This window comes from Rhincodon typus, chromosome 16, assembly GCF_021869965.1.
Source record: "Rhincodon typus isolate 14 chromosome 16, sRhiTyp1.1, whole genome shotgun sequence".
NCBI classification, from domain to species: Eukaryota; Metazoa; Chordata; class Chondrichthyes; order Orectolobiformes; family Rhincodontidae; genus Rhincodon; species Rhincodon typus.
The window spans coordinates 38,168,542-38,181,313 of NC_063347.1; the positions used below are offsets into that span (position 1 = coordinate 38,168,542).

Below are 12,772 nucleotides of genomic sequence, written 5' to 3' on the forward strand. Positions count from 1 at the left end.
GAGCAATGTGGTAGATAAATGGAAATTTTTTCTCTGCTGTTTTGAATCTTCTTTGATCTGTTACCATTCTAGTTTTTGGAAGGTAACTTTTTTTATTTCTTGATAAGATGTCAGTGTTACTGGCAAGGTGTAAGCATTTATTGCCTGTTTCCGATTGTCCTTGGGAAAGTGGTGGTGAGCCAACTTCCTGAACTGCTGTAGTCTCTAAGGTGAAGGTGTTCCAACAGTGCTGTTAGAGACAGAGCGCCAGGTTTTGCCCTGATAGCTATGAAGGAATGGTAACATATTTCCAAATTAGGGTATTTTGTAGCTTGGAGGGGAACTTGCAGTTAGTAACATTGCTTTGTTAGAGATTGTACATCTGGGAGTTTCTGTGGAAGAAGGCACAATGAATTGCCACAGTGCTGCTTGCACATTTTACATAGATGGTGGAGGGAGTGAAGGTTTAGGAGGTGAGTGAGGTGCAAATCAAGTAGCTGTTTTAATATCCTGGATAGTATTGAGCTTGTTGAGTCATGTTGATGCTATGCTTATTTAAGCAGATGGAGAGCATTCCAGTACATATCCTGACTCATGCCTCTGTTGTTGTAACCACGGACATTTTAGTGTCATTCCACATAAGGTTATAGAAAATTCTGGTCCATAGAGAACTGTTAGTGGGGAATTTGATGATAGTAATGCCTGTCAATAGCAAGGAGTGGTGTTTGAAATAGTCATTACCTGGCAATTGAATGCCATTTAACAGTGCAAACTTTCATGGATTCCAGTTTTTCCTCCCTGCAAATGGGCACAACAGCTTTAATATCTGAGAGTTGTGAATGAAACTAAATGCCATGCAGTTATTAGTAAACATTCCCAAATCTTACCTTTTCATTAAGCACTAATGAAGTCCCTGAAAATTGTTGGACCTAAGATGTTGGCATGGGGAACTCCTGCAGAAATGTCTTGGACTGAGATCGTTGGTCTCCAAGAATAACATACATTTTTATGCTGGTTATAAATTCAGTCAATGGAAAGATTTTCCCTCTGATTCTCATGGACTTTAATTTTACCCAATTTTATTCCGCGATGACTTGCCTGATGACCCAAACTAAATGTTAATGAGCAGGTTATTGCCGAATAAGTGCTGTTTGATCACATTGTCATCAGCATCTTCTGTAACATTGCTAATAATTGAGAGTAGACAGATGAGTAACTAGTGAAGTAGAATGGATTTTCCCTTCTTTCTATGCATTACCTGGGCAATTCTCCACATTTTCAAGAGAAGCTAGTTCTGGACCATCAGGTTCAACACTATTATTGGGTTTGTTTCGAATGCCCACAGCAGTTTTTTGATATCACAAGGAATGAATCACTAATGAATAATATAAAAAAGACTAAGGGCTTGTCCCCCAGGTTGAGGAGTTGGTAGAGTGCAGAAGTGATAGGTTGTGAGTTTACAGATTGTCAGATTACAGACTGCTGTTGATGGCCCACAACTCCTCACAGATGCCCAATTTTGAACTGTTTAGATGTGTTCTGAATCTATCTAATTTAGTATACTAACAGTGTCACACATCCCACTTCAGGTATCTTCAGTGTGAAGACGAATTTTGTTTCCATAGGAACTTTATGGTTGTCACTTCTTACAATACAGTTACACAACAGATAGATTAGTGGGGATGAGGTCAAGTAGCTTTTTCCTCTTGTGTTGGTTCTCTCATCACTTATCATAAAAAGTCTTTGGCAGCTTTGTTCTTCAGGTATTTAAAATTCCTTCAGGTATTTAAATAAATGAGTTAATAAAGTAAGTGTTGGTCCTGTAGAAAGTGAGCCTGGGGAATTAGTAATGGAGGGATGGCAGATGAACAGAACAGCTATTTTGTGTCACTTGTCAGTAGAGATGATACAAGTATCATCCCAGAAATACCTGGAAGTCAGGAGCTGAGAAACTCAAGAAAATTGCAATTCCTAAGGACATAATACGGAGCAAGTTGTTGGAACTGCAAGTTGACAAGTCTCCAAGTCCTGATGGATTTAACTGAGGGTTAAAAAATGTAGCCAGTTGCTGCATCAATTTAAATTTCCAAAATTCATGAGACTCAGGGAAGATTTCTTTAGAAGATAATGGATATTACTCCTTTATTTGAAAAGGGAATGAGGCAGGAAGGAGGCATCCTCAGGATCATTCTTGTAAACTTCCTCTGGACCCCTTCCCATACCAGCACATTCTTCCTAAGATATATTGCCTAAAACTGTCCACAATATCCCAAATGAGGTCTGACTAGAGCCTTGTACATCCTGAGCAGTACATTTCTGCTCTTGTATTCTAGACCTTTTGAAATAAATGCCATTTGCCGTCCCAGCTGAACCTGCATTTGAGAATTCTGACCTGGGATTTCTAAGTCCTTTCGTGCTTCAGGTTTCTGAAACCTTTCCTCGTTTAGAAAATAGTCTATGTCTCTATTCTTCCAACCAAAGTGCGTAACCTCTCATTCTCCCATGTTGCATTCCATCTGCCATTACTTTGCCCATTCTCCTAGCCTGTCCAAGACCACCTTCAGCTTGCCCACTTCCTCAACACTACCTGTCCCTCCACCTATATTTGGGCCATCTACAAACTTAGCAACAGTGGCCTCAGTTCCTTCATTCAGATGAATAGTTGTGGTCCCAACACTGGCTCCTGCAGACCTCCACTGCTCACTGGCTGCCATCCTGAAAATGATTCCTTTATCCCCACTGTCTGCCTTCTGTCAGTCAGCCAAGCCTCCATCCATGCCACTATCTTGCCCCTAATATGGTGGGCTCTTATGTTATTTTACAGCCTCCTGTGTAGCACCTTGTCAAAGACTTTCTGGAAATCCAAATTGGTCACATTCATTGGCTCTCCTTTGTTTAACTTGCTCATTACCTCCTCAAAAAATCCTAACAGATTTGTCAGGCATGACTTCCCATGATGAAACTGTGCTGACTCAGCTTTCCTTTACCATGCACTTCCAGTCTCATCCTTAATAATGGAACCTTAAAATCTTTCCAACAACCAAGGTCAGGCGAAGCAGTCTATGATTTCCTGCCTCTGCATCCCTTCCTCCTTAAACAGGGATGTTACACTAGCCATTTTTCAGTCCTCTGGGACCTTCCTGGATTCCAGTGATTCCCAAAAGATCACCAATTCCTCCACAATCTCCTCCTCTATCTCCTTCAAAACTGTTGGGTATAGTGCATCTGTCTGGGAGATTTATCCACCTTCAGACCTTTCAGCTTTTCTAGTACCTTCTCCTTAGTGATGGCCGCAACACGCTCCTTTGTTCCCTAACTCTTGACGTTTTGGTATACTACTAGTGTCTTCCATCATGAAGAGTAATGCAAAGAACCTATTCCGTTCCTCTATCATTTCTTTGCTCCCCATTACTGCTTCTCCAGTCTCATTTTCTAGCAGTCTAATGTCCACTCTTGCCTCTTTTTTACCTTGTCTATATTTGAAAGATTTCTTGCAGTCTTCTTTTATGTTACTAGCTAGCTTACCATCATATGTTGTCTTCTCCCCCCTTATTGCTTTTTCAGTTTTCCTCTGGTGAGTTTTAAAGGCTTCCCAATCCTCTGGTTTCCCACTTACCTTCACCATATTGTATGCTTTTCTTTTGCTTTTGTGTCCCTGACTTCCCTTACCAGCCATGGTTACCTCATCCTCCCTTTAGTATATTTCTTCTTCCTTGGGATGAATCTCTGCTGTGAACCTCCCGAATTACCCTAGAAGCTTATGACGTTGCTGCTGCGAATGGTAGAAGATATTATTAAAGCTTTATAACAGGGCATTTGGGTAAGTTCAAGGTATATGGGCAGAGCCAACATGGTTTTGCCAAAGGAAAATCATGGTTAATTATTTATTGGAGTTCTTTGAAGAACTAACTTGTGCTATAGAGGAGAACCAGTTTATTATATTTAGACTTCCAGAAGGCATTTGATAAGGTGCTGCATCAAAAGTTATTGTAGTAAATAAAAGTTCATGGTGTTGGGGTAACATACTGGCATGGATAGAAGATTGACTGGCTAGCACGAAGCAGACAGTAGGAATAAGTGCATCTTTTTCAGGCTTGGGTAGGAGGTCACGAGTGGTGTGCCACAGGGCTCTGTGCTGAGGCCTCAATTTGTTACAACTTAATTAAATGATTTGGGTGAAGGGATTGAAGGTCTGGTAGCTAAATTTGCTGATGACAAAAAGATAGGTAGGGAAGTGAGTTGTGAAGAGGAATGACCCTACAAATGGTTATGCGAAGGTTAAATGAGTGGGCCAAGATCTGGCAAATGGAGGACAAAGTGGGGAAGTGCGAAATTGTCCATTTTGGCAGAAACAATAAAAAAGAAACAGATTATCTAAATGATGAGACATCGCAGAGCTCTGAGATGCAGAGAGATCTAGGTGTCCCATGGATCACAGACGGTTAGGTTACAGATACAGCAAATAATCAAGAAAGTCAATAGAATGTTCTGGTGTCTTGGAAAAGGAATTGACTACAAGACTAGGGAGATTATCCTTCAGTTATTCAGGGCATTGGTGAGACTGCTTCTGGAGTACTGTTTACAATACTGATCACTGTACTTCCAGAAGGATGTTAATGTTTTGGAAGTATTTTGAGAGGAGGTTTAGTAAACTAATACATGGAATAAGTGGATTGCCCTATGAGGCAAGGCGAGACAGGTTAGGACTGTAACCTCTGGAGTTTAGAAATGTTAGAGGAGATTTAATTGAAACATACAAGATACTGAGGGGACTTGACTGGGTGGATATTAAAAGAATGTTTCCCCTTGTGGTAGAATCTAGTACTGGTGGGTCACAGTTGAAAAATTAGAGGTTGACCATGTAAAGCAGAGATGAGAAAACTCTTTTTCTGTCTGAGGTTTGAGAGTCTTTGACATTCCCTTCCTCAAAAGGCAGTAAATGCTGAATTTTTGAATATTTTTAAGGCACAGGTAAATAGATTTTTGATTACCAAGGAGCTGAAAGATTATTGGGGGTGTGCAGGAATGTAGAGTTGAGGATAAAATCAGATTAGCCATGATCTTGTTGCATAGCAGAGCATGCTCAAAGGGCTGAGAGGTCTTATTCCTTGTTTGCACGTTCTTCAGGACTTGGCCAGCTCAGCCAGTAGTGGTGCAATTGAGCCACTTTGATGGACGTAGAATGTATTCCGTACTCTCATACTAGTGACACATGATTTCAAATCCGTGTATCATGTAAATTCTGTTTAGTCGTATGCCTGAAAGTATAACTAGTCCTATTCCAATTGAGATGCAGAGGCAGAGCTAAGTAGGCCAAGCAAACTGTAGAAGGTCAGCAGGAAACTTTGCATAAGGATTTTCAGACACCTTATGCCATGTTCTTGTTAGCGTTCCAAGTGGTGTTCACCATTGAAGAATGCTCATTCCTCAGCTGGAGGGGTTAGTAGTTTGTAATTCAATGGTACTTAAATACAAATGAATGGCTAGTTTATACCCCTTTAGAGGATATGTTTTGGAGTTGAGCACACAGGTGAGTGAGACTGAGTAAGGAAGGCAAATTTATTTCCTTGAAAGTCATTAGTGAAATAGATGAGTTTTTATAACAGTTAGGCAGTTACATATCTACCATTACAGAGAGCAGCTTTTTATTCCAGCTTTATTTAATTAACTGGATTTAATTCCCTAGCTGACATGATGGGCTTAGATGTTGTTTCTGGATCATTAGTCAGTGGCATAGTCACTATGACTCCATTCTTTATAATTGTTACATTGGATTGTTGGGGAACCAAATCTATGAGAGTACTAAAACATGAAATATTTATAATACTGTTGATTTTAAAATAGACACATTTCTTGAAGTCAGTTTGTCTCCCAATATACTTCTATGTTCATTCAGAAAGGGTGACTTTAGAAGGAAGTGATGGTCTCATAATCTTAAACCCTTTGTCCTTTTACGTGTATGACAATGATAGTATGCCCTGGATCACCAATTGTTTTATGAAATACTCTTGTAAGAGATCATGTACAATTAAAATTAATGAAACTATTAACAGGTTGAATAAATATATAGAAGTAGCTAGATATTGAGAGCATAACATAGAATTAATATTTGTTTTAAGAAAAATACTTGGTAAGTATTTTTGTAAGTAGTTTTAGGGTTTTACTCCAAATGTACCATCTCTCACTCCTGTTTTGTAAACAAAACTATAATCTGTGGAAATGAGCTCATGCTTTACCTGCTTTGGATATTGCACATTTATTTTGAATCTAGCGGGTGAACAGGAAACTTTAATTGCTGATTTTAGCTTAAAGTTATATTGTATATTAAACTGTAAATTATGATAAGTCAAATAGATCTTTTGAGCAGTGAGAACAGTTGCAATGATTTATTTTAGACTTAGAGAATTTACAGTCTGTCATCATTTCCTCACCTTATTGTCAAATACAGAAGTGTTTGCATCAATTTTGCTAAATTTTAATATGATCTGGACTAGGCATAAGGTGTCTGAAAATCCTTATGCAAAGTTTCCTGCTGACCTTCTACAGTTTGCTTGGCCTACTTAGCTCTGCCTCTGCATCTCAACTGGAATAGGACTAGTTATACTTGCAGGCATACGATTAAACAGAATTTATGTGATACACGGATTTGAAATGGTGTGTCACCAATATAACGTGTTGTGGTGCTTTAAACCAGGCTTATCGATTTATTTTTTGAGGCCCAAAGTTTCCTTCAGAAATATGGGCAAGCATTGTTGTGTCACATGGAAGAGAAATTAGTTTATCCTTCTTGGCTTCTACTTGCAGTGCCAGATTGGTTAATGGGATGATACAGGAACACTCAAAAAATTATGGTAGTCAGTTTAAAAAGAGTATTACTATGAGCTAATTACTTTGTATTCATAAATTGGGAGAATATCTCATGCTGCTGGAAGTGTGCTTATGAGATGATTTAAATGATGGCCTAATTGCTGAAAGGATAATTCTTCTTCATGGTAAGGTACATGCTCATGCCAATTAGACAAACATTGGGTAGATGAAGTCAATGGAACAATGATGTATAAAGTAAGAAGCAGCCTGAATTAACACCTGTTTATACGTATGAGTGTAAAATTTGATTATGCTGAAGCTGACTGAAGATTTGAGATTGGAGGTGTGATCCATGCCAATTTACATTGAAAAATTATCAGCATGAGAGTTCAGGTGCTTTTATACCTATTCTCAAACTGTTCCTATCAAAGGAGAGCAATCTTTGTGTGCCATCGTTACCCACTTTGTGTAATTTTTGAATGTGGTTAAGTTTCTCAGCTTTCTACAAAGTAATGCAATGATCCAAATTCCAACACAATTTGTGCGTTTAATAAGCAAGGATTATCCAGGTATGTGACAAGTTAGATGTTACCAACCATGCCTTCTGGTTTGTAACTAAACTTGTGCAACTTGAATGAAACAGCATGGAAATTATGCATATGTAGATGCGTAGCTTCAGTGCGAAGACTCGAGTTCCTTAGAAGAGTGAAAAAGTTCAATTGAAATTATCCATTGATAATTTTTTTTTGGCAGCATGGCTTCCATAAGTTATTTGAAAGGGAATACACTGATGCACAAGCTGGCTAAGGAATGGTGGGTGAAAGGGACTTGATGTGTGTTAGGATACAGTCAGTGTGAGGTTGAGATTAGCTCAAGTTTATGGAGTGTAGAAGATGGGAAACTGGCCAAGACAGCTTGGTTTAATCACATCCGGGACAACAGAAGCAAGGATGAGGATTTCAACAGCAGATCGGCTGAATTCGGGTGGACGAGCCAAGTTTCAAAGTGGAAATGGATTTTCAAACTGATACGAGGGTCACACTTGTAGCCTGGGGTCAAATGAAACACTGGTTTAGCCTATCAAAATCTAATATTTTGATTGTCAGAATTAATAAGCTTTTGCGATTATGTTGCTGAGTTATAATTTAAGAAGCTGTTAATAAAAAGATGAATTTATTGTAATTTTTGAGCGTGCAATTTTAAAAATAGCTGGTTAACTATTACCATTCAATAGAATTTTAACATATCACACTTTCCCACAATCCAACATCCCAAAAGTACACAATACGTCTTTTCTTTCCACACATTTCAAGGTTAGTTTGTCAGTGCTATCACCAGGTTTAAAAGCTGTATGGATAAAGTATATGAGTCAATCAATGTATTTCAACATAATATGTTGCTTTAAATTTGCTCCATGGAACTATTTAGCACAAATGTTGGCAGACGTGCATTTCATTCCAGTTCAAATCCTTGCCTCCAGATATGGTACAAATCTGAAAGGATAAATTTTTTATCATTCACAGGTCATGGAAAAATGACATCTGCTAGTTGGTGAGTTTGCATCATCATTAGTAAGATCGTCAGCAAAAATAAGGATAATTCTTTAGGATTTTTTTTGACGCAGTGTTGTTGAAGCATGAGCCATCTTGCCAGAAACAATGGTGGAAACATAAATCCATAGTGGATTCTATAAAGGAATTTGTTGAAAGGTAGGTGAATAAATATTTAGAAAAGGCAACTCTGTATGGGAATGAGGAAAGATGTTAACTACGTGCTATATTGTAGAAGCCTATGATCTAAACTAGATGGAATATATAGCAGACCATTGGATCAGTTTCATATTTGTTCAGGGCTATGCATGTTGCTGGCTAGAGCAGCGTTTGTTGCCTGTCCCTAATTGACCTGGGGAAGGTGGTTGTGAGCTGCCTTTCTGAGCTCCTGCAGTCATTGGAATATAGGGACATCCACAGTGCTGTTAAGAAGTGTGCCAGAATTTTGATCCTGTGACAATGAAGGAATGACAATGTATCTCTAAATCAGGATAGTGTGTGGCTTGGAGGGGAACCTTTTAGGTGGTAGCGTCCCAAGTATCTACTGTCCTTGTCCCCAGATGAAAGCATTCACGGGTTTGTATGGTGCTGTCCTAGGAGTCTGGGTGAGTTGTTGAGATGCATGTTGTAGATAGTGCACAAACTATTGCCTCATGCATTTATGATGGATGGACTGAATGTTGAATGTCATGGATGGGGTGCCATTCAAGTGGACTGCTTTGTCCAGGCAAGTAGAGAGTACTCCTCCTGACGTGTGCCTTGTAGATGATGGACAGATAGTGAGGAGTCAGGAGGCGAATTACTTACCGCAAAATTGCCATCCTCTGACCTGCTCTTGTAGCCACAATATCCGTTTGGCTGGTCCATTTCAGTTTCTGGGTTGATTGTGAGAGATTGTCATTGAATCCCAAGGAGCAATGATTAGATTCTTTCTTCTTGGAGATTGATATTGCCTGGCATTTAACAAAAATGTTACTTGTCAGTCATCAACATAAGACTGAATGTTGTCCAAGCTTCTGCAATATTATATGGACTGCTATCTGAGGAATTGTGAATGGTGCTGAACATTATATAATCATCCGTGACCATCCGCACCTCTGACAAGATGATGGAGGAAAGGTCACTGACGAAGCGACTGGAGATGGTTGGACTTAGAATCTTTCCCAATGAAGCCCTTGCATTGATGTCTTGTGGCTGTGATGAGTCATCTCGAAAAACCACAGTCATCATCCTTTGTGCTAAGTATGACCCCTATCAGTGAAGAGTTTTTCTTGTCATTCCCACTGACTCCGGTTTTGCTAGGGTTTCATAATGCCTTGAAGTCATGGGAAGTCACCCTGACCCCATCTTGAGTTCAGCTCTTTTGATGCTGTTTGGACTACAGTTGTGCCATGTGGAATCCAAACTGAGTGCCAGTGAACATGTTGCTGTTCAGCAAGTGTCACATGATACCATTATTGATGTCACCTTGCATGATGATGATTGAGAGTAGATTGATGGAATTGTAATTGGTCAGTTCAGCTCTGTCCTGCATTTTGTAGACAGGACGTATGTGGGCACATGTTGCACGGTAGATGCTTGTTTTGGAATGGTACCGGAACAGATTTTCCATTCCAGCCACAGTCATTTTACCTTTTAAAAGACTTATAGACACAGCTTCAATGACCACTTTATCTTTTTAAAGACTTATAGACACTGCTTCAATGACCATTTTTGGCTTCTATGTTTGTAGTCAACCTTGGCATACTTTTCTTTGAACTTCTTGATAACCTTTGTAATTTCAGCCTTAAATTTGTACGCTCTAGCTATTGTCTCATGAGGCAATAGAATCACCTTATCACTATGACAACACTTCACGTTTGAGAAGGTTTACAGTATATCATCATGTGAACGCTTAGCTCTCGTGAAGAAAGACTTATTTCTCTTGCTGTTTAATTTTTTTAATTTCCCTGTTCTTATTTCCAAAATATATTATTTCATATGTCTATGCATTGAACTGCTTCTTCCATTCAGCTGTCCATTGCACCATCCCATCAATGCTGCCTTCAGATTTTTCCACAGACTTCATTTTAACTTACGGCCCTGCCAAATTGGTTTGATTATCAAATTTCAATTTTGTTCAGTCAAGTACCAAGTACAGATCAGATAAGCTCCGAGTAAGTAAGAGTAACTCATCAAAACTTTCCAGCTAGTGGATTTCACCTCACTCCAATCCTTTGCTTTCTACCCTCATAGAATCATAGAATCCCTACGGTGTGAAAACAGGCCCTTCGGCCCAACAAGTTTGGAGCATCCCACCCAGACCCATCCCCTTATAACCCACCTAAGCTACTGAAACCTGAACACTACGGGCAATTTAGCATGGCCAATCCGCCTAACCTGCACATCTTTGGACAGCGGGAGGAAACCGGAGCACCCGGAGGAAACCCATGCAGACGCAGAATGTGCAAACTCCACACAGACAGTCACCCGAGGGTGGAATTGAACCCGGGTCCCTGGCACTGAGAGGCAGCAGTGCTAACCACTGAGCCTCCGTGCTGCCCTCCTTCATCTCATTTATGTGACCACATTTTGTCAACTCCATATGTCTTTTGTTACCTTTGGTAAATGCATTGATTGATGATTTCTAGTGTTGTATATTTAAAAGGTCATGAAATAATAATTATTATTGTTGAAACTGTTTTATTCTTTATTATTAATATTCCGTTGTACTGTTGTGCCACTGCCAGTTATGCCAGTCTGTCACTAAAATCCTAATTTTGTAACATTGATGTACATTGAGTTTGTGCCAGAAAATATTTTCCTGTAAATTGCATACTTTCATTTACTCCATTGCATCTTGAAAGTACCAAATGAAAACTAACACCAGAATATTCTGCATGATTGATGCCATTTGTTATGGAGCAAATGATGTATAAAAATAATTAATCTTTTACAAACCCAAGATATCGATGCAATTTACCGTATATACTCATGTAAAAGTTGAATTATTTAGACTATTTTTTAAGGTTAAATTTATGGAGTTGCCTATTACATGGATATTACTTTTGAGAGGCTGAAATTCATGATATAGTCCAAAATACCGTATCATTAGCAGAAGCCTAATTGACCTCTAAACGAATAAAGAAAACAAACAATGAATTACAGTAATTACCGGATAAAGACAATAGAAACAAAAATGAATTAGTAAGCTTTTATTTATACATACAAAAAGTAAGTAGAAATATAATACATCTTTAAATTAAAGTTACATGGTACATCTTAAATTAAACATGTCAAATACAAAAGTTCATTAAAATCCTGCACAATTACACTGTTCACCATCTTCAACACCGAATAAAACTTCATAATCATCAGAATGAATGATATCATCGTATGGATCCTCTTCATCTTTGCTGTCCATAGTTAGAGGTGGCTCATCATTTGCTGCTGCTTCATCTGTTATCCCATACATAATTGTCCTCTGTACCGTCCAATGTATTTGAAATTCCACATTTCTTGAATGATTTGAAAAAGTGTCAGCTTTTACTTCCTTCCATGAATCCACAATCCACTCACAGATCAATGGCAGTGATAGGGCCCACATACTGCCTCCTTTCGTGTGTTTTTTTCTCCATCACGCATCCAGTTATTCCACTTCATTCTCATCACTCCCTTAAATGGCTTATTGATACTGACATCTATTGGTTGCAAAACACTTGTAAGTCTGCCAATAATTACAACTACATCAGTGTTATGTGATCGTATGTTATCAACAACATTCTTCACAAGATGTGATCTAAACTGGTCCCAGACGAGCAAATGGGTTGTAAATTCCAAACTTCCTTTATCCGTATACTACATCCACCTTCATCCATCCAGCCTTGTGGATGCATATACATCCACAATTCCATTTGGAAATTTCTCCTTTGGCACAATTTTTCTCTTAAAAACAGCCATCGGTTTTAACTTAGCCATCAGCTGTACAAGAAAGAACTGAAGTAAACCTACTTTTCTCATGGCCACTGGTTTTCACCAGTACTGTTTTTTCTCCTTTTTGGTTCACAGTTTGATCCTTTGTCTTGTTGAGAGTAATAGGTGTTTCGTCCATGTTTTCAATGCGTGATAACTCGTAGCCTTCCTTCTGCCGATTTCTGATTTCAAACTGGTGAAACTTTAATATCTTATCTTCAAGTTCAACAGGCAGCTTTTGTGCAGTCTTAGTTCTCTGCTGAAATACTAAGTCATAACTTCTCATGAACCTTGTGCACCAGTCCAGCATTTGCCTTAAAATCCGAAATTCAGTCTTTCTTTGATTCAGTCTATCACCACGGATTTGGATGGCTTCACAACTAACACATTTTCCATTTTGACGATTTTCAAGTACCAATCAACAACTTTTTTGTCCAATTGTGGCCACTTGCTAGGTGTACATCTGTTGGCACGCTTTTGTTTTG

The 12,772-nt window shown here is 38.9% G+C and overlaps 1 protein-coding gene across 1 annotated transcript in view; it reads right to left on the bottom strand.

Annotated features, from left to right (window-relative positions):
* Window positions 1-11,790, bottom strand: part of suclg2 (succinate-CoA ligase GDP-forming subunit beta) — a 186,672-nt gene extending 174,882 nt beyond the window's left edge. Inside the window, exon 1 of the mRNA XM_048606735.1 lies at window positions 11,649-11,790. Within this exon, the coding sequence (XP_048462692.1) occupies window positions 11,649-11,790 (142 nt within the window). The remainder of the gene's footprint in view (window positions 1-11,648) is intronic.
* Window positions 11,791-12,772: the final 982 nt, after the last annotated feature.